This window comes from Meriones unguiculatus, chromosome 17 (assembly GCF_030254825.1).
Source record: "Meriones unguiculatus strain TT.TT164.6M chromosome 17, Bangor_MerUng_6.1, whole genome shotgun sequence".
NCBI classification, from domain to species: domain Eukaryota; kingdom Metazoa; phylum Chordata; class Mammalia; order Rodentia; family Muridae; genus Meriones; species Meriones unguiculatus.
The window spans coordinates 36,106,389-36,128,202 of record NC_083364.1 but is presented as its reverse complement, the minus strand read 5'-3'; the positions used below and the strand labels follow the sequence as shown (position 1 = coordinate 36,128,202).

The window sequence follows — 21,814 nt, the reverse complement described above, 5'->3', positions numbered from 1 at the left end:
GATGAAAACAGATGCAGAGACCCACAGCCAAACAGTAGTTTGGGAAATTTGATGGAGGAGGAGGAAGAAAGATTGAAAGAGCCAGAGAGGTCAAGGACATCCCAAGAAAACAGCTACAAAATCAGCTAACCTGGACCTCCAGGGGCTCACGGAGACTGAACCACCAACCAGAGAGCATCCATGTTCTAGCCCCTACCCCACATGTAACAGATGTACAGCTTGGTCCCCATGTGGACCTCTAACAGTAGGAGCAGGGGCTGCCTCTGACTCTGTCGCCCACTTTCCGATCCCTTTCCCCTAACTGAACAGCTTTGTCTCAATAGAAGAAAGATGGGTCCAGTCCGACTTGATATGCCAAGGCGTGGGAAGTCACTCCTCCTCTGAGAAGAAATGAAGGGGCGGGAAAACAGGAGGAGGGAAGGTGAGGTGAGGGGGAGGGCCTGGAAGGAAAGGAATATAAAGTAAATAAGTTAATTTATTTAATTAATAAAAATTAACTAATTAACAAAAAAGAAATCAGGGTTTGAGCTCCAGCACTTAAAAACTTTAAAAGGAATTCCAGGCCACGGCAGGAGGAGCCCTGTTCTTATAGGCCTGGGGCCGCTCAGGGTCATACCCACAGAGACACAAGCAGTGCCCTTCCTCACACACTCGCCTGAGGACTAAATGAGCTAATGCAAGCAGAGCACTTAAGCCAATGCCTGGCCACACAGAAAAGCATTCAAAGGCGCTGTAATTACTGTCGTCATCCTGATGGTCCTGCTTGCTGATGCCAGGCGGCTAGGTCTCTAGGCCCTGCCTGTTTTACAGGCCAGGAGCTGTCCCGCTTTCTCACCACAGGGTGAGAAAAGGGCACAAGGCAGACGCCTGGAGACAGCTCAGGCTTTCATGAGCTGTGTGACTGCAGGGGAAGCCCTCTCTGGTGCCCACACCCTCCATTTCCTTCTCCCTGAGAAATAAGGGAGGTGGCTAGATGGCCCATGGGGTCCCCCCATTTGAAATCTCTGGTTTTCATTGCAAAACAAAACCGGCCCAGTCAGAAAGCAGTTAGCCTGGCTGGGCTGTAAAAAGGCCCTGGCAGAGGCAGACAAAGGCGCCCTGTACAGATGCTGCCTCCAGCCCTCATGTGCTGTACCAGACCCTGCAGCTTCCAAGAATCACAGTTAGATGCCCCTACTTGAAACTCCTCCACTGGCTTTGTGTTCCTGGAAGTTATCATCCAGGAAAAGCCAGGGGAGGAGGAGGGAGTGAAAGGAATGGAGAGCAGGAGGGCAGCAGGAAGGAAAGGGACAGGAAAGAGGACAGAAGGAAGGGGAAGGACAGGGGACTAGAAAGGAGAGAGAGGTGAATCGAGGTTAGGCTGAATGGAGCCCAGGGCCACAGAGGAACTGGAGCCAGGAACAACAAGTGGCTCTTGACTTCCTTCAGCCCGAGGTGAGGTGCCGTGAGCAACCAAGCACAAGCAGCTTGCTTAACTAAAGAGCACAGCTGTGGCCCTGAGGCCGTGCTACTGCTCCCCAGACTTTCCCTTAAAGCAGCACCTTTCCCCCATCACTGCTCAGCCCCAAGGGATCCCACTCTGAATGGGGCAGCAGTGGACTCTGTCGCCTTGGTAACTGGCATTTTGAAGTCCTGAGCAGGTCATCCAAAGCCCTGCCTCCTGAGGCCCCAGGGTCATCCTCTAACAGTGAAGACCACTGTTGATTAAGCAGCCCCTGGCCCGTGCTGGAGCGTGGCTCTGTCCCGTCAGTGCCCGTGACAATGTGACCACGCTGTGACTTGGGACCATTCATCTCAGAAGCCCCACAATCTGTCTTCACACTGAAGAAGGTGTCATGGGAAAGGGCCTAGAGGGTTTTTGGCTCTCCCACTTGGCATGACCAGGGGAAGTTACTGGTTTGTTGAGTGCTGGTTTCCCTAAAACTAGAACAGCGTTGATGGGAAGATGAAAGGAATTGTTATGGACAACTAGCACAGGCTTGACAGGACAGTGAGTAGTAAAGGTTTTGTCCTCTGGAGCAAGGATCCATCCCTTGGCCCCAGCTGCTTGCTAAACAACTAAAGACATACAATCCCAGACGGAGGTCTCCTAGGGGCCTGACGCCAGACCCAGGTGTCCATGAGGGTGACCAGCAAGGCGCCTGTGCCCTGGCGGTGTGAGGAGTCTGACCCTGTCTGTCACTCCATAGTATTCTCCTCTGCTCCCTCATCCCTGCCCTGCCCCACTCTTTCAGACACTTGCAGGCCCCACACACACACCTAGGTGGGGTGGTTAAGGCAGAGCAGGGTGGGGCGAGCCAGAGACTGCAGGAACCCATTATCAGGTGGCCCAGGATGGAGAGGCCTTCAGCGGGCCCCCTTATCAGCGCCCCAGTGGGATGAAGAAGCTCTGCCTTATCAGAGCCTGAGGCAAGAGTCTGGTTCTGCACTCACAGCCCAGGCTCCCTTGCTGGAGGCTAAGAGCAACTGGCAGTGGTCTCCTGGGAACCCTGAGAGCAAGCGCCCAGGCTTGCTGCCATGTCTGCCATCAGGTTATCTTAGCCAACCGCTTCCCTCCCTAGCCCCAAACCCTGTCTCAAACTGGTGGTGGTGGGTTGGGAAATGAACGGTCTCAGGCCCTCATCCTCCTCAGGACGCTCAAAGCCTGTGACTCTGTGGGGACCGCTGGGCTGAGCAAAGGGAAGTGACTTATACCAGGCATACGAGTTGGCAGCAGGGCTGAGTGGTCAGTCCCTCAAGGCTTGTCTTACCCTACAAGTCTTGACCTCCCAGAAGGCCAGGAGGATGACTCTGGAGCTATTTTTGGCTCTAGGAGCTGGCTGGCTAGGATCCTACAGGGAGGGGCTCCAGCTACCACTTGGCACATGGTCATTCCTGGCTCTGGCCCTCACGCTGAGGGTGGCAGGGCTTTCTGGGCATATGGACAGCAGCCCCCCCCCCCTTTCCATGGGACTCTGATAACAGCTCCTACCTTATCTGTTGGCCAAGGACTGGGCGGGATACATCTGAGAAGCAAAGGCAAGTTCTCCAGAAAGGAGTGGCAGAGGGGAAGGTGGGATTTGAAGCCTTCCAGCCTGGCCTGAGGTCTGGCAGAAGGACCATCAGAGAGAATGAAGGTGGGCCAAACCCTTCTTAGGCCTAGAGAAACTCTCGGTTAGGAAGAGCAGAGAGACCTACAATCTTTACCCCAGAGCAGGAGTGACTGACTGCCTTCGGAGGAGTCAGGGCCTCTGAGAATCTGAAGAAAAGCGCATCCTTGCCTTGTGGGGGGTCACTGAGGCCTTAAGGGGCTAGGAACAATAACATGGCTTAAGCCTCTGAAGGCCCCTTGCCTGAGCCTGCATACCCAGGAGCTAGAAAAAATGAGTCCTGCCCCAAGCCAGGCAGGGCTGAAGACGGGCGAGCTCCCTAAAGCCCCTATCTATGCTGGAACTTCAGCAAGTACCCTCCCAAGCCAGGAAGTTGCAAGATTTACTCCAAGCCTTGGCCTAGGCGCCTGGAGGCCTCTATTCCCCTGATCCCAGGCTACCTGGGAAGCTATTCTCTGGGGGAAGTAAGGAGCAACCCGACTGCCCTATTCTTGCCATCTTCTTGAAGGTGGCATGCTCCCTTCCGTACACACAGGAGATGCACACTCCAATGTAAACACACAATTGGGCTCTGGCTCAGAAGCGCTATTCCTGTCCGTGTCTGCCATGTAACTGCAGAGCTGCTTTAGCTCTACAGTTAATTGTACCCCATAATAACCCAAAATGTAGTCCCTGCCACCATCTGCAAGGGCCATCTGCAAGCTGGACTCAGGGTTTGTAGTTTTGTTTGTTTTGTTTTGAGACAAAGGCCTATGTGGTCCTGGCTGTCCTGGAACTTGACTTGCTATGTTGACCAGGCTGGCCTTGACAGAGGTCCTCCTGCCTCTGCCTCCCGAGTGCTGGGATTAAAGTAATGGGACTCCATGCCTGCCCTGGGCTGACTTTTCATACTCCAATGACATATATCCAAACTCCAACTAGAACAATTGAGCAAGGGTGAAACTGGAGAAAAGATTCAAGCTCCAAAGATGCTCCTGACGTTGAAAATGAGCCAGCCCGCAGCCCTGAGGGTCAAAAGCAGAGCAGGGAGAGCTGACAAACTTGACAGGGAGGAGCCTGGGGCTTCCAGGGAGAGGTGGGGATCAGGGTTGGAGTGGGGCAGAACTTTATTGTCTAAAGGGCTGGAGAGATGTCCTGCATCACACAAGCCCGCACTGTGGCCACTAGTAAAGCTACAGATGAATGTGCCTCACTTCCAGGGACCTGAAGACTCATAGGACCTTGGGTTACCCCAGGCACAGGTGCAGTCTGGGAGTGTATAAAAAATAAGACTTGGTTGCAGTAAAGATGAGGCTGAGCGTGAGACTGAGCGCCCTACTTTCCTCCAGATCTCTTAAGAGTGGCCACCGGAAGGATACCTCCACCTAGCCTGAGGGCTTTCCAACCCACAATGCAACCCAAGCCGGACTTAAGCGTTCCCAGGGCAGTGCGCGCCCTCTGCAGCCAGGTACAGGTACTGCAGGGATGAGGCTGCTTCCTTCCCTAGAGCAGACTTGACTGGTGGTTTTTCTCTCACATCATCGCCCGCGCTCTGCAGTTAATACTGTTGGCCCAGAAGTTTTTTTTTAGTGCCCTGCCCAAGCGGTGATAAACTCTGAGCTTGGGCCTCCAGGGATCCTGGCTCGCCCATCCCTGGAGGCCTTTGTCCCCACGTCCCTTGAACAGACCTGGACACCCTCATCAGAAACCAACAACCAATATTTAATGAGGCTTGGTGGGTGTCAGTGCTCCCACCAATGAAACAACAGGGACTGGGTCCACCGGGACCACGCGGACTCAGATCGGGAGGCACAAGTTCAGGCGCTCCTGGCTCTGTGTGCACCTGCGCGCGTACCGTCCAGAGGCCTCTGACATCAGGGAGAGCCTTGAGCTGGCATGGATCTAAACAGAGTGGACACAGGCAGGCTCCCCCCAGCCTCCCCAGCTCCAGCAACCCCGTGCTCCACCCAACGACCCCGGGACCACCCCGTTTCAGGGTCCAGCTTCCGGGCCGGCCCCACCCCCTGGGAACCTTTCCACGGACGCCCTCCACCTCCTCACCTCCTGGAGAACACAGCTTCACCGCTGCCTGGGGGGCCCTTCCCTCCCGTGTGCGGAGGTTGGGGCTGAGGATTGGGGGGACCTGGGGTACAGTGTTCGGGAGAACGGGGCGGTGAGGGTGGCCGATTCTCACGGATCCATTCTGTCCCCACTGGTCGCTGCAGACAGACCACTTCAGACATGTACCTGAAGAAGCGAGAGGCCAGGTGCGGGGAGTCAATGCCCTTCTTAGCCGAGGCCCCATCCTCTCTCTCAGTTTGGGAACAGGGGTCAGCTAGGCCAGATTTTTCTGACTGCAGCTCCCCCTTCAACCCTGTGCCTTGAGGCAAAAGTCCTCAGAAGGGCTCACAATTGGTCCCTGGGTCAGGCGGGAGGTGGGGGTGGGTGGGGGAGGGGAGGCAGGGTGGGGAAGAGGGAGGTGGGGAGTGGAGGATGGGGGAGGTGAGGAGGCCTGAACAGTACCAGGTCTGAGAGCTAGGGTAAGCGGCTACTTCAGCCGCCAGCCCCGGGGTCCACCCTTCAGACGCCTGAGTTCCCAACTCACTTGGGGCCCAGCGGTGCACACATTGTGAGATACCAGTTCTTGGGAAAGCCCTGGTCGAAGGGATTGTACCCCTGATGGTACCTGCACTGGAAGGGGATGAGAAGGGGCCGTCAGACCTGGCCCGTGGGGCACAGCGGCCGCCCTGGCCCTCAGCCAGTTAGCTCAGGCCCAGCTGCGGCCGGACTACAAAGAAGGGCAAGAAGGCTGGACAGTGAGCTGGGCTCCTCGCTTTCCCGGGTTCCCGGGAAAAGCACCCCAGTTCTGAGCTGGTGTTAATAACACTGTGCCCACCTCTCTCCTCTCTTGCCTTCTCCAGCTCCCCATCACCTGTATGGCCCTGTGTAGTCTTTACTCTCTGTGGCCACACATAACGCTTCCTCTGACCTTCTTCCTGACAGACGTTCAGATCCTCCCGTACCCACTCAGGCCCTGCACAGACAGCCCAGCGTTTCCTGGCTTTCCCGCCTCCCGCTCCTATTTGCTTTCTGAATGTCTTCGTTGGATTTCACCGCCTGGAAGGTTGGTAGTGATTCGAGTCAGATTTTCCCCAGCCAGAATTACGCGGTCTAGGAAAACCTGCCCCGCATGTGGTGATATGGCAAAGGTCAAGCTCAGAGTTCAAATCCTTCCCCTTCCTTTTGTTTGTTTGTCTTGAGACAGAGTCTCATTCTGTAGACCAAACTTGCCGAGAACTTACTTTTGCTACCCAGGCTAGCCCTAAAATCGCAGGGATCCTCAGTGCTGTGGCTGTGGTTAAAGGGGTGAGCCCCTGTGTCAGCATGCCTAGGGCACTCCTTTTTTATGTTGTTTTTTTGCTTCTCTGTTTTTCAAGACAGGGTTTCTCTGAGTAGCCCTGATTGTCTCAGAACGCGCTCTGTAGACCAGGCTGGCCTTGAACTCACAGAGATCCTCCTGCCTCTGCCTCCCCAGTGCAGGCATTAAAGGCGTGCACCAGCACTGTCTGGCCCCCTGAACACTCTTAACTAGGGTCTCCTCTCCCCTCTCCACTCCCCCTTCCCACTCATACTGAGACCCCAACTTCCTGCAGATCAAGCCTCAACCCAACTTAGAGAGCCTTAGTCATAATGAAAAAAATGGCCCAGCATCACCTGCTCTCAACTGCCCTGTGCCCCAGGCTCTGTCATCAAGACTTTGATCCTCAACACTCCACCAGAAGAAGCCAGGATCCCATTCAGAACCATCCCGGACTATCCTGCCGTGGCCCAAAAGCTACAACCAGCCACTCCGCTATGGAAATGCCTGTCTCCTTCAAGGTGTCTAGGGCAATTAAGAGAAACAGTTGCTCACTAGGAATTTTGAGCCAATGTTTAGAAAGATTTGATACAATTGGCAGAATTTTCAAAGTTATGTGGAAAACAGTCAGCAAGATGTATACGAGGAATAGAAAAATGTTGATTTGTATGACACTGAAAAGGCTTGGTTTGTAGGACCTAACCAATCAATCTTAGCATGCTCCTTTGCCTGCAGGGGCATGTCCTCTCAGACAAGAAGAGAATCCAGTAGCTCTGAAGAGCTCCCACAGCCTTGCACACGCCTGGGCTTCCTCTTACCCCTATTCTGTGTCTCAAACGCCCCAGCACTCTTCCAAGACCCAAATCAAATGGCATCTTCCTGTCCTGCTCTCTGCCAACTCCTTGCTCTCTCTCCCCCACTCTCTCTTTCTCTCTTTCCTTTTCCACCTATGCTTTATCATTGGTTTGTTGGTTCCCTCATTTATCCTTGATTTTTCTAGTGCTTAGAATGCCAGAGCCCTGTGTTTGCTAAGCCATGTGCTCTACCAGTAAGCCAAAGGCCCAGCTCATCATAGCTCTGGGTCTCAAAATGTTCTAGGCACTGCAGTGGGGCCCGTGAGCACACTGCAAGCCACACAGCCAGCCCAGCTGTCCCTGTGATGTGGGCAGCTGTGAGGCAGTGTCCTGAACACTGAGGGGTGGCCAGGCCAGCACAGAGAAAGGGCATCATGCTAGAAAAGCAAGTCCCTCGGCCACCTTGGCAACATGGCTGTCACCTGCCGAGCCACAGGCAGAGTGCTATTGTGTGAGGCTCACAGAGTGGAAGTCAGGAGTGTCCACTGGCTTTGGACACTTGCTGAGGGGAGCATCAACGTGGTGCTGAGGGTGGGCTTGGGCTGAAGTAGGCCAGAAGGTGAGAATGCAGCTGGAGGACCCAGGCAAGGTCTTAGCAGGTGGAGCTGAGGCTTACGGCATTAGCTAAGGGCTTTGCTCTGATTGTGAGACAGGACAGGCACAGAAAAGGGAGATGGTGATCAAGGTAACAGATAGGCTCCCCAGTGCATGAGCTACTATTCAAAGGGCCTTATACAAATTCACCCATGCTTTCCCTCTCTATAGTGAGAACCTGAGTGACTTGGTGGCTAAGTAACACCCCAGGCCTCCCCCACAGGCATGTTGTGGAGTTGAGATCTGATGTGGTCCATCCATAGACTTCTTGCTATGAGCCAGCAAGCAGGGGATCCAAAGGGAGCTTCTGCCTGGTTTTGGGAAAATGAAAGCTGGCATATGCGATCAGGTGAACTGGATACTGCCAGAAAGAAGAAACAGCCCTGTCTGGTGGACCCCGAAATTCAGACCACCCTTAAATCCCTTGAGGTTGGAGATCCTGGACTGGGAAGGCCTGATTATGAACAGAAGAAAGCAATGAGCTGGGGCTGACTTAGGGACTAGAACCACAGGACATCAGAGGAGAAACTGTTGTTGGGGGAGGGAAGATGGAGGATGGGGCTGGAGAGATGGCTCAGTGGTTGAGATCACTGTCTGCTCTTCCAGACGTCTTCCAGAGTTCAATTCCCAGCACCCACATGGTGGCTCATAACCCTCTATAACTGGGATCTGGTGCCCTCTTCTGGCTTACAGGTGTACATGCAGATAGAGCACTTATATACATTAAATAAATAAATCTTGGGGAAAACAAAAACCTGCTGTGTGGCAGAAACTGAACTGATGACTGACACCAGAGAGAAAAAGCATATTGACTACTGGGCCAATAAGGAAGGCTGGAGCAGAAGAGCACAGGGTGGAAGGAGAGTGAAAACTGGGGTGGTGAGATGACTGGGTAGTGAGTAGGCTGGGGATGCTCTGTCTGTCTGTCTTAAAGCTGTCTGTCTGTCTGTAGTTGTCCCAGTAATGCTGCCCACCTGTCCTCCTAAAACAGCAGTTAGTCAAGCTACTATCTAATGAAATGTGTACAAAAGCCACATACTACAAAAGCAATGACAAAAGATAGCACAAAACAAAACAAAACACCCAAAAACCTAAATAAATATAAGGTGAAGCATATTTATGGATCCCCAAATGGTCTCCTGCTCTACAGGTCAACAGAGTTCTGATAAAGACCCCAGATTTGTAGAAAGTTTCAAGCTGGCTCTCAAATTTCCCTCCAAAGAACAAACAGACAAGAGAATCTCAAAAAAAAAAAAAAAAAAACCAGTATAGAACTCCTTTTGTGCTATTTCCAAACTATAAAGCAATAATAAACAAGACTGTACAGGAAGGGCAGAAACACGGTATCGAGAAATAAATCATGTCGACCTGACCAGTTCTGTTTTTTAAAATAAATATACAAAAACCCACTAAAACGGAGGAAGAAAACCTCTCCAACAAATGGTGTAGATATGCAAACAGCAAGTTTTGGGAACTGGTTAAGACCTCTGTCTGTTCTGGCAGAGGACATGGAGGCTCAGAACTATAATTCCAGTTCCAGGGGATCTGATGCCCTCTTCTGGATACCATGGGAACCAAGAATGTATGTGGTGCACAAACATACATCCAGGCAAACACAGATACACATAAAAAAATAAAAGCAAGTCTTTACCACATACAGAATTTAAGCCCAAAGAAATCATAGATCAAAAGGTAGAATCTACACCCACAAAATTTCTGTAGAAAAACACATGAAATGTTGTGACCTTGGATTATTAGGCAAAGATTTCTTAATGATGACACCAAATGCACAAGAACCATTTTGGCATGTGTGAGCATTCACACACACACACACACACACACTCACACACACACACACAGCACAGATGCACATATACAAGCACACATACCATACACATACATGTACATACACAAGTACACACGGACACACAAACACATACACACCATGCACACGGATACAAACACAAACACTTCATCACAATCAAAAACTTCTCTTTGGAACACACGGAAAAGAAAATGAAGTAACAGGCTGTAGATTTCAAGAAAATATTTTTTAAACACATACCCGAATCCAGAATGCACAAAGTACTCATAAAAAAAGAGAATAGAATCCAATTCTTAAACGAGCAAAATCTTGGAGAATACATTACACCAAAGACATGCTACTCAAGCCGGGTATGGTGGCACACACCTTTAACCCCAGCACTCAGGATGAAGAGGCAAGTGAATCTCTGTGAGTTCAAGGCCAGCCCGGTACGTAAAGCAAGTCCAGAACAGCCAGAGCTACACAGAGAAACCCTGTCTCAAAAAAACACACGACGAGGAGAGGTATACTGCTTGGTGACACTCTCATGAGGGAAAAATAAATCAAGACTTCAGGATGTCACCACACATATACTAGATGGCTTAAAACAAAAACAAAACAAAAACAACAACAACAACAAAAAACCTCAACAACCCTCTGACAGGGTCGAGTCTTTGGCAACTGGAATTCTCATATATCGCTGCAAGAATGCAAAGCGGTGGTTTGAAAGACAATCTGGTGGTTTGTTATAAGATTAAACCCAGCTTCCGTGTGACCCTGCAGCGCCTCGCCTAAGAATTTACCCGACAGGAAAGCTTACGTTCTGGACATCAGTGTCTGGACTGAGTCCATTTTATAATCACCCCAAACTAGAAATGTAAAAATCCTCCAGTTGGTGAACAGATAATCCGTAGAGCACCCATACAATGCCAGTGCTACGCAGCAGAAAAGAGGAATGAACAGACGAAAACAGCAGGTGTGTGGGCTAAGCAAGGCAAGGCAGAGTCGGAAGGCAGTGATGACATTTATGTGGGATTCTGGAACATTAAAAACCGCAACAACAGGTGGAAAACAAATCAGCCATTGCCCGGGCCTGGAATAGGAAGACAAACCCACTACAAAAGACGGTCAGATACCCCTACCATGACTGCGGGGTTTCCACTGCACCAAGACGAGGTCCCACGCTTGATTTTACTGACCCCTTTAATGTGACCGCCTCAGAGGGGTCTGCTCAATCGACAGCGCCCAAATCAGAGCTGTTTCCTCACTCTCTTACCAACATGCTCTCAGCCATTAACTCCAGAGGTCAAGAAAGAAGAAAGAAGAAGAAGGAGGAGGAGGAGGAGGAGAAGAGGGGTAGGAGGAGGAGGGGGGAAAAGGAGGAGGAGGAGGAGGAGGAGAAAAGAATTATTTTCTGGCTCCCTAGTCCTTTCACAAAGCTGGTAACATCAGTTCCTCTTGTCTTCTGCTCCTTTGAAAGCACATCAGGGGCACACAGAGTGGCGTGTCGGGCCTGCTTAACTCTTAGCTCCTTCTCTCAGTCCAAACTACCCAGCCCGGGACTGGCCTCTCTTGGTATGGTCTAGGGTAAGTGCCATCGTCTATGCCTGATACCCGAGCCCTCAAAACCGCTGGCAGCCTAGCGCACAGCCATGGCACCCGGGACGGAGAGCGAGCACCGCGCTCCAGCAGGTGGCGCTGTGGTCTGCGCTGCTGCTCAGGACAGGGGTCCCTTCAGGGCCAAGGGCAGGGAGAGCCGAGGACGCAGGACGCTCCCCACAGCCAGACCTCCAGCGGCCACGCTCCGCTCACATACCTTGCTCTCGAAGGAGCGCTCCGCTGAGCTCACAGATATGACCTGGATCAGCAGCAGCAGGAAGAGAGGAATCAGGAAGCCCGCAGCGGGCACAGCCACCAGGATGCTCAACCAGTTAAGGAGCCACGCCCGGTCCATCTCGTCTTCCTTGCTCCCTCCCATCACATCCCCCACCCCGCTGTTGGCCTGCTTGTCCCTTTTAGGCTTCATTATTCTATGGCCCTACTAGGTTCTTTTATTTTATTTACTCCATCCATTTCCCTACTTCCGTTAGCCTCTCAAGTGGCTTCTCCTGCTAGCTTCACCCATCGCCCACTCGACCCTCTAAGACCTCATCTCTCACCTGCCTCAACCCCTCCCCACTGCTCCTCACGCGGGCCCTTGGGCATGTGTAGATACGCCATTGCCTTGTCCACGGAGAAGGGCAGATGGCTTGCGCGAATTAGGAACATCAGGCAGGAGACCAGCAGGGCTCCTGAGTAGAGGCAGAGGGACAAGATCAGCAGCATGAAGAGGCGGAAGTTGCGGTGGCCAATGCAGTTATTGACCCATTTGCAATGGTGGTCGAAGTCCTGTGACAGGGAGAGGAACAGGGCCTCCAGCATCCGTTCCCAAACAGCTCAGCCCTCGATGTCACTGACTTTCCCCCCAGGAAGAATCCTGGTGACCAAAGTCCCTAATGCTGTTATTTCCAGGTAGAACACAACTGGGGTCCCCCGGGGTCCTTGAGCCTCCCAGAGACTGCTCGTGTTCTGTGAGAATCGCCCTGCAGCTTCACTCTCTCTGGGCCTCTATTAGGTGAAGAGGAGAGGAGGGCAGGGCAAGTTCCCAGATCTGGCCTAGAGCCAAGTGAAGGGTTTAGATGTCCAGTGACAGCGAAGCAGGAGATCGGATAGAGGCTGTCCTTCCTGCCCCCTTCCCCAGAGCCAGAACACTCGGATGTACCCAGGCTGATGAGCCCGCCTCCCTGGACAGACCCTGGCCCAGGGGCGGCCACCTGCGTGAAGGACCAAGAGCAGGTGGACAGACGTACAGTCATCCTTTGGCCCTCACCTGTCATGGCTAACTCTCACACCGACCCCTGGCCCGAGTCTGATGAGACACCTCAGGGCTCTGAGCGGGTCTAGGCGACAGGTCAGCAGCCGGGCAGCCGGTAAGGGGACACTCACCTCCACACAAATGTTACACCAGGGGCAGTGGTAGGTCCGCGGCGGGCGGTGGAAGCAGCACTTGGCGCACCATTCCAGGCGGAAAGCCCGCTGGTTCACGCACACCACGTGCACCGTCATGGGGTCCTCATCGGTGGAGCCTGACATGAGGGAGACAACCCTTATACTGCTGCTCGGGGCAGCCCTGTAGCAGGGCTAGGCACAGGGGGTGTGGGGAAGAGGTGGACAAGGGAATTCCTGGCCTTACTCGGCTAGCTGGCCATCATAGACACAGAGACAGACCGAGACAGAGACAGAGAAGTGTTGGTGGAGGCCTGCTCCAGCCTTGTGTTCAGAACGCTTGAAGCTTTGTGTAGCGGGAAGACATTTCACCCTTCTGAAGCGATTGCAAACCAGCCAGGATCCTGCTTAGGTGTTTTCCACGCCTTGGTGGCTCAGGAAATGAAACTCTAGAGCCGAGCAGTGCTGTCCTGGGGTAAAGGGATCCCCAGCCTTTTGGGGTGCCACCTCCTCCTTGCAGGGGGCTGAGTCCTCACCTCGATGTAAGATACCAGGGTCTGAGAAGTTGAGCGACACCAGACTGCAGAAGGTGAGGGTGAAGAGTGGGCCTGTGACCATGGCAAAGGCCCATTCTCCGTTCTGAACCAGCCACCTACAACTGAGACCAGAGCCATTTTCAGTCCTTGAGCTGGAGCAGCCTGGAGCTCCTCCCCAGGCTCCGTCCAGCTGGGTCAGAAACTCACAGAACTTAAAGCCAGCTCTGAGTATCCTGGCAAGGGACAGACTTACAGAGGCCCCACCAAATGTCACCCACCTCTATGTCCTAATTCCCCAGAATCCTATGCCTGCACATTCCTTTTTTCCTTTTCTTTTCTTTGGTTTTTTGTTTGTTTGTTTTTTGTTTTTTGTTTTTTTCAAGACAGGGTTTCTCTGTGAAGCCCTGGCTGTCCTGGACTCTTTGTAGACCAGGCTGGCCTTGCACTCACAGAGCTCTGCCTGCTTCTGCCTGGGATTTAAAGGCGTACGCCACTACACCTGGCTGCCTGCACATGTCTTTCCCTCGGACTAGACCGTTGTTCCCCAAGCCTTCCAGAGCTGCTTCCTGCAACTCCCCTGCCTCTGTACTACATTTTTATTATTCCCCCTTCCGTATAAGAAACCCAACAGACAGCCTGGGACACGCACGGGAACCCGAAGAAAAGGCCACTCAGAAAGACCAGCAGTGTGACGTTGAAGGCAGCAAACAGGCTTGGCGGGAACCATGAGAGCGGGGCCATGGGCAGCTTCTGCGGTTCCTTCACAAGTGTCACAGCATCCTTCAAGAAAGGCATGGCTAGGGCAGAGGAGATGGCTCACTTGGCAAAGCGCTCGCTGTGCAAGCGTGAGGGCCCGAGTTCAATCCTCGGGTCCCCGTGAAAGCAGGGAGTGTAAGTGTATACCTTTAGAAGCCACAAGAGGATCCTAGGGCTTATTGCTCAGGCAGTCCAGCCGGAAAGGCAAGCTCTGGATTCAGCGAGAGACCTTGTCGCAAAAAGTAAAGTGAGATTAATTAAGGAAGACAACTAACTTTGGATCTCTCTCTCTCTCTCTCTCTCTCACACACACACACACACACACACACACACACAAACGAGGTGGGGCATGACCCCCATACTCACAGGGGAACTATGAGACACTAGCTGCTCTTTCCTCTGTTGACTCTCAGAATTTCGTTGCCATGGCAACAGAAGCCACAGCCCAGGAGAGGAGGGGGAGAAAAAAGTGTCAGTGTGATGTCACAGAGGCAGAGGAATGGGGGCTCTGGCTGCTTCCTGTCGGTCACTTTGGATTCCAACTGTCCTGCCCACCTCTCATGCTAGAGTCCAAGGAGCCCCAGCCTGGCCTCAGGCTTCCTTGGAGGCTGCTGGGGTTTTCCCCCCAGAAAGTCACGTGATGCAGCCCTGTTGGTGTGCTAGAGGCCTCAAGAGAGGGGTTAGCAGGGACACTGACTTTCAAAGCGACTTATGGAGTCTCCATGGGACCCTCATTTAGCAGGTCACTATTTAAGAAGTAGGACTGACTCCTCTCCAGTCACAGGATCTCTCTGTCACATGACTTCTCAGAGTTCCAGGCCAGCCAGGGCTGCACAGAGAGACTCTGTCTTTAAAAAGAAAAAACAAGCAAACAAAAACATGGAGTACAGATCTAAACAGAATTCTCAACAGAGGAATCTCTAATGGCCGAGAAGTGCCGTGCCCCCCCCAAAAAAAACATGTTCAGCATCCTTAGCCATCAGGGACATGAAAATCAAGATGCTGAGATCCGTCTAACACGTGTCAGAATGGCTAATATAACCTGCTTAAACTCTATAGCCCCTCTGTTGAGACCTCCTTTAGTTCTTAGCACAACTATGGCTCCTCTGTGAACACCTGCTATAACCTTCAGCATATCAGAAGCCATTTTGCCACTAAGTCTCCATTTTGATCATAAGGTGAAATTATGTGCCTGAGACCATCCAGGATACCAGTTCAATACTTGCTGCTTAGAATAAAACAATAGATGATAAGTGCTGGTTCTGCTTGAGTTGAAGATTGCAACATCCTGCTATGTTCCTTACTCCCAGAAAGCTGGAAAGCACCCAAGAGCTCCCCTCCTCTAAACCACAGCCAATCAGCTTAAAGTGCTTTGCCTAGCTACCTGGATCCGACACAATACAATTTGAACAAAATAGATTATGTTTAGTCAGTCAAAAAGATGTAATGCTGGCCCCCCTCACTTCCTACAGCTGGTTACCTGGTTGTTACCTGGTTATGATTTTTCGTATAAAAAAAAAAAACCTGCCTCAGAAACAGAGGCATCATAATCTGTTACAGCCAATCCAGATTACGGCCCTGACCTGTCAGTTTTTGTTCAGCCTTCAGTAAACTTCCACTACTCTGAATCTGGTGTCTGAGTGGCCAGTATGTGTCTATTCCTGAGCCCATAACAGTTAAGATTTAAAACACAAGCAACAGTATAAGTGCAGCAAGGGGAAACTCCTCCGTTGCTGGAGCAACAGAGCACAAACTTGTGAAGTCACTTCAGAAATCAATATGGTGGTTTCTCAGAAAACTGGGAAACGATCTGTCTCCAGACCCAGCTATACCACTTCTGGATGGTGGAGCATCCTTTGGGTATATGCCCAGGGGAAATAGAATAGACATCACATAGTGGGTGGAAGGGCAGGGCAGGGGGAGGGGGAGACAGCACAGGAGCAGCAGGGATGCCAGGGTGTGGAGAATGGAGGGAGAGAGTACTGGGAGAGGCTGCTATAATTGGAGATGAGCTAGAAAACCAGTGCAATGGAAACCCCCAAGAATCTACCAGGGTGACCCTAGCTGAGATTCCTAGCAGAGGGGGACGTGGAGCCTGAGCTGGCCGTCTCCTGTAACCAGGCAAGACTCCCGAGGAGTGACTGGGATACCAACCCAGCCACAAAACCTTCCGCCTATAATTTGTGCTGTCCACAAGACGCACTGGGGGAAAGGTGGCACAGAAATTGTGGGAGTGTTCAATCAGTGACTGGTCCAGCTCTAAAGCTATGCCACAAGAGGGAACCCACACCTAACACTCCCTAGAGGGTCAGGGACCAGAGGCCAGAAAGCCCAGAGACTCAGGATAGAACCAAATACGCCTGGAAAAAAAACAAAGATCCTAATGGCATTCTGTTATACTTATAGACAGGATCCAATGACCCCTCCCCCCATCCGCCCTCTGTGGGTATCACACACACACACGCACACACACACACACACACACGACATAGACACATTCACAAAAATAAAAATAAATCTTAACAAAGAGTGATCAATCAGGCAACATCTATTCACTTGATATCAGCAAACAGCAAAAGCCAAACGAGACAGAACTTTCAAAATCACCTCAGCTGGAAATAAAGATTTGAAAAGTCCAGGTCTTTCTGTATGTGATAATTAACTAGCTGCTTCTCTGGGCAATAATTGGAGCCCTTGATAAAATCTCATCTATTTTAACCAGAATACAGTTATCAAGGTAACCCAGATAACTGCCAAGCAAAGTCCTCCCACCTCCCCCTTAGGGGTGGAGGTAGGTTTTTCTGTGGAGCCCTGGCTGTCCTCGAACTCTCTTAAACTCAGAGAGCCTCCCTGCCTCTGCCTCCCATGTGATTAAAGGCATGTGCTCCCGTGCCAGACTCAGAAGCCCTCCTTAATTAAGACAGTTTTTCTTTAACCTCTATCTTATTTTATATTTACCAAGAGAGAAGTCTTCCAGCTACATTGAGAGCAATGCCTGTTGCCAAAGGCTTCTCTCTCTCTCTCTCTCTCTCTCTCTCTCTCTTTTCTTTATGAGACAGGCTCTCATAATGTATCCCAGGCTGGCCTGGAATCCACTATATATCCCAGTCTAGCCTCAAAGTCACAGCTATCCTCCTGTCTTAACCTTCTACCACCATGTCTGGCTTGAGTTTTCTTTCTTTTAAAGGCCATATAACAATCTGTGGTCTGTCTCTGTTTATTATACGGTGTTCTGCCTGCATGTACGCCTGCACACCAGCAGAGGGCACCAGATCCCACTATAGATGAGCCACCATGTGGTTGCAGGGAATTGAACTCAGGACCTTTGGAAGAACAGCCAGGGCTCTTAACCTCTGAGCCATCTCTCCAGCCCCCAACCCCTGCTATGTTTATGCCACATTTTCTTTATCCACTCATCTGCCAGTAGATGCCAATCGGTTGTTTCCATTTTGCCTACTGTCTGTTTGCAGGTACTTGTTCAAGTCCCTGACGCCTCTTCTTTAGGACATGTGTAAGGAAGTGGCCTACCGGGGCCTGTGGGAATTGTGTATTTAATTAAGAAATTACCACCGTGCTCACCACAGCCTCCGGACCATTTTAAATTCTCACCAAAGTATACGCATTCTAGTTCCCCACATCCTGCCTAACACCTTTTTCTTCATCACCTTTAAAAATAATACCCATTTGTTTCATTAAAAAAAATATATGTGTAGGTGTTCTGCTTGCACGAACTATTTCTATCATGGGCATGCCTCGTGCCTGCGAGGCCAGAAGAGAGAACTTGAGTTACAGGCTGTTGCATGCTAAGAATGGAAACCAGGTCCTCTGGAAGAGCAGCCAGTGTGTGCTCAAGTGTTGAGCTCACCATAAAAAACCATCCCCTACAGGCATGTCACAGGCACTACATTGCATTTTAAAAATCTTAATAAAAATTCAAAAGGAAGCAGGAATTTTTTTGTTTGGTTTTGTTTTCAGGACAGGGTTTCTCTGTCTATCTCTGACTCTCCTGGAACTAGCTCTGTAGCCCAGGCTGCCCTCAAACTCAGAGATCTGCCTGCCTCTGCCTCCCGAGTGCTGGGATTAAAGGTTTACACCATCACCCAGCTGGAAGCATGATTCTTATGTGCAGAAAAGCACAAAGTACAGTTGAAAAAGACAAAGGAGACTTAAGTTAATAATGATCCTATGTTGATGATTGGAAAAGTAGACATTGTTAGGACAGCACCCGTCTCCAATTAGTTTATACATCAGTGCAATTTTTTTTCTCTTTTCTCTTCTTTTCTTCCAAGGCAAGATCTCATGTACCCCAAGCTGGCATCCAAGTCACAACAGAACCAAGGACGACTTTGAACTTCTTATCTCCCCGCTTATACCTGGAGAATGCTGGGAGTACAGGTGTGGCACCATTCCTGGCTTACGTGATGCCAAGGATGCAGCCCAGAGCTTCGTGAGTACCAGCCAAGAACCTTGCCAGCTGAACTACACCCTCACTTTTAGTGATAAACTATTGGTTGGAGTTCCTTTTTTTTGCATACATGCATGTTTTTTCATGTATATGATGTATGTGTGTGTGTGAACATGCACGTGTGTACATGTATGTGGAAGCTTGAGGTTAATTTCAGAAACCTTTCTCTCTTCCCTCTTGTTCTTTGAGACAGAATTTTTCAATAAAACCCAGAGCTTGCCAACCTGCTAGGCAGCCTGCTTTGAGGATCTCCCATCTCCGCTTTTTGAGGCTAGAAATACAGGCAGATTTGGGGGTATCTGAACTCTGGGCCTCACGTTTGCTCAGCAAGTGCTTTAACCATTGAGCCATCTCCCCAGCTTGTCAGATGGAATTTTGACAGCTGTTCCGTGGACTGGGGCTGGGGAATTTTGAAAGAACAAATGCTCTTAACCACCGAGCCATATCTCCATCGCAAGTATAGTCTTTTTAATAAAGTGTTGTCACAACTGGATGGTCATGTGTTAAAGAATCAATCACAGGGATGAGGCTGTAGCTCAGGGGCAGATTTTATACCTAACGTGTGTGAGACCTTGGGTTCAATCCCCAGTACTGCCAGAAAAATGATTAACTACATCCTATACAAAATAATAATAATAATTCAAAATGGTTCAAAGACCTAGATGTAAGATTTTATCATTGTAAAACTTTCAGAGGAAATAAAAGTTGTAACATAGTAGAAGAAAGAGAGGAAGGGAGGGAGGAAAGAAAGTGAAAGAGGGAGAAAGAAGATAAGGACAAGACAGGCATGGTGGCCCACGCCTTTAACCCCAGCTTCAGGATCTCTGTGAGTCTACAGAGCAAGTCCAGGACAGCCAGGGCTTGCTACCCAGAGAAACCCTGTCCCGAAAAAACCAACAAAACAAACAAAAACCAACAATTTAAGGGCAGTAAGATGGCTCCATGGGTAAATGGCTTGCTGCCTGAGCTTGAAGACTTGCGTTCCAATCCTTAGGACCCAAGGGAAGGCCAGACATGCAGCAGCACTTATCTATGACTTGGTACTGGAGAGCAGAGACAGGTGGACGCAGGGGACTCATTGTCCACTGGTCTAGCTAACAAGCTCAAGGGTTGGAGACACCATGCCTCAAAAAAGAACCAGCATCAGCCTCTGGTTTCCACATACACATGCATGGACAAGCAAATACAGACACACTTCAACACACACACACACACACACACACACACACACTCGAAGACATAAAGGAATTAAGTGTGACGTGTGTTGTGTGTTGAAGAGGATCTGAAGTCGGGATCTGTGCGCCTCCCTGCAAATGCTAATGGAGAAGCAAGAAGGAAATCTGGTTCAACAGGACTCAGCGCTGGTTCAAATTTCTACAGTCTGACCCCAAGCAGTTTATTTTTGGCATGTGTAAGTACAGTACAGCTTTGGGGGAGAAAGTTTCCTTGGGACAAGTATCACGATAAAGCTTCAGGCAGGACTGCATCAATTCCTTTGCAAAGTACAAACCTTTTGCAAAATACCTGTGATCTCTTCCATTAAGAACGGGTTCAAGGACCCAACGCTCAGCGTCAGGGTCTAGGGAGGAAGGGTCTGGAATAAGGGTCTGGAATAACAGACTCCTGTGAAATACGTGGGACCTTTGCTGGGGCCATAAGAATGGGTTCTGTTGACTGAGGAACAATGTTCAGGGTTCTGGGTGATCCGGGTGAGGCCTGACTGTACAGAGAGCAAAAGGTCACCGGGTTATTAACCTCTGTTAGCAATTGGGTATCCCCTTCGCTGAAGCCCGCCCTCAGTGACTCAGCGCCAGCAGCCACGTCATCACCAACCACCAAATGCAACGCGCGCACCCTTTAAAAGGTCCCCACCTTCACTGCCATCTCTCACTCTGTTGTCATTGTCTGTCTCCCGTCCCCCCATAAACCTCCCCCCAAGACATTCCTGGTTTCCACCGTGTTTATCTGTGAGCCCCAAGGACCTCGCGCTCTCTTCAGGGATCCCCGTGCGCCATCCATCAGTAAGAGTATGACATGATACGGCTGCGGAAGAAAACGGCGTGGTGTTCCTCCAAACCTAAGACTTAGGACTCCTGAGAGCAAGCCCATTGCAGGGTCTATAGCCAAGCAGCTCTGAACAGTCTCCAAAAGATGTTTGTGTGTCTGCCCTCGGAACAACCTTGCTCAGAGCAGTCAAGCCTTAGTGCCCATCAACGGGCAAGCTGGCAATCAAAACAGACCGGGGAACCTTGTTCAGCCTTCCCAAGGAAGAAAGCTGTGCAGATTATACTGCAGATAGACCTTGACTAATCTGATAGCGTCCAACTAGATAAGTGCTAAGCAGGCCACCATAAAACAGGAAATGCCACACGAGAGAGCTATATGTGGAGGTTAAAAAGATTTTTTTTTTGTTTCTTAATGTAGAGATGCGATTTTTATTCTGGCCTCCAAGCTAAAAATGAAGAAACACAATGAAATCGTTCTTTTATACAATTAGCTTATTTAATGTTAATTTAAACTATTGAAATTTAATCTGTTTTAGCTAATTTAAACCATTGGGGGGGAATGAAGGCCGTTTGGTTTATTAGCTCTGAAAGTTGGCAGCTATCAGTCCAGGGCGCCCAGGGGAAGAATGTGACCGGCTCAGCTGGGCCTCTCTAGCTGTGGGGACGGGTCTTGAAGAACACTGCTAGCACCCTGGTCTGACCCTACCGACACACTGTAGAGAAACAGCCGCTTAGAGGCTTGGGGCAAGACAGGAGCACCCATTAGGCTGTCTCCCTCCACCTGTGCGTCCCTGCTGGGGTCTCCAGCCTGGCCTCAGGCCCCTCCCAATTCCCTCCGTGCCTCCCGTTTTGAGGTTGTCTTCTCCAGAAAAGTCTAAAGTTCAGGGCTGCGAGCGGTCTAAACTCAAGGCTACTCCTCGGCTACAGATGAATGACCTGAGGCGTGTTCTACTGGAAGAGGCTTGAGTCAGCTCCTGCCTGTTAGGCGAGGCCGAGGTCATTGACAGCAGGGTCAGCACCCTTCCCTCCTTTTCCTGCCCTTCCCTTTACCTCAGGAGGTAACCGCCCCCACCTCCCACCCCCACGACTCCTCACAGCATCACTTTACCTTGTCCCTTGTCCCAAGAAAAGCATGGAGGGCAAACTGAGGACTTCAAGAGACACGCTGAAGTGTTTGTGAAGAGGGCTCTTGCCACTCCTCCCAAGGACCCAACGCTCCCAGAGCTTGGATCTCACCACTTAAAAATCTCCCACTGAACCTCCACATCCCACCGCACCCCCCCTTTGCCTCTCTGCCCATGCCCCTGACACTCGAACCTGGTTACTTGGCCTCCTTTGACCTGAGCTGTGCTGTCTGTGAAATGGGAATCAAGACTGCCCTTTCTTTA

At 50.8% G+C, this 21,814-nt stretch overlaps 1 protein-coding gene across 1 annotated transcript; it reads right to left on the bottom strand.

Moving 5' to 3' along the window:
• Positions 1-4,819: 4,819 nt before the first annotated feature.
• Positions 4,820-14,394, bottom strand: Zdhhc19 (zinc finger DHHC-type palmitoyltransferase 19). Its single transcript, XM_021635322.2, has 10 exons — positions 14,322-14,394; positions 14,103-14,184; positions 13,849-13,996; positions 13,200-13,321; positions 12,664-12,803; positions 11,894-12,066; positions 11,495-11,600; positions 5,674-5,759; positions 5,130-5,315; positions 4,820-4,970 (listed from the first exon to the last, which is right to left on the bottom strand). Exons 3-10 carry the CDS (start codon positions 13,992-13,994, stop codon positions 4,943-4,945), a joined length of 987 nt encoding a protein of 328 aa, XP_021490997.2. The 5' UTR covers positions 13,995-13,996; positions 14,103-14,184; positions 14,322-14,394; the 3' UTR covers positions 4,820-4,942.
• Positions 14,395-21,814: the final 7,420 nt, after the last annotated feature.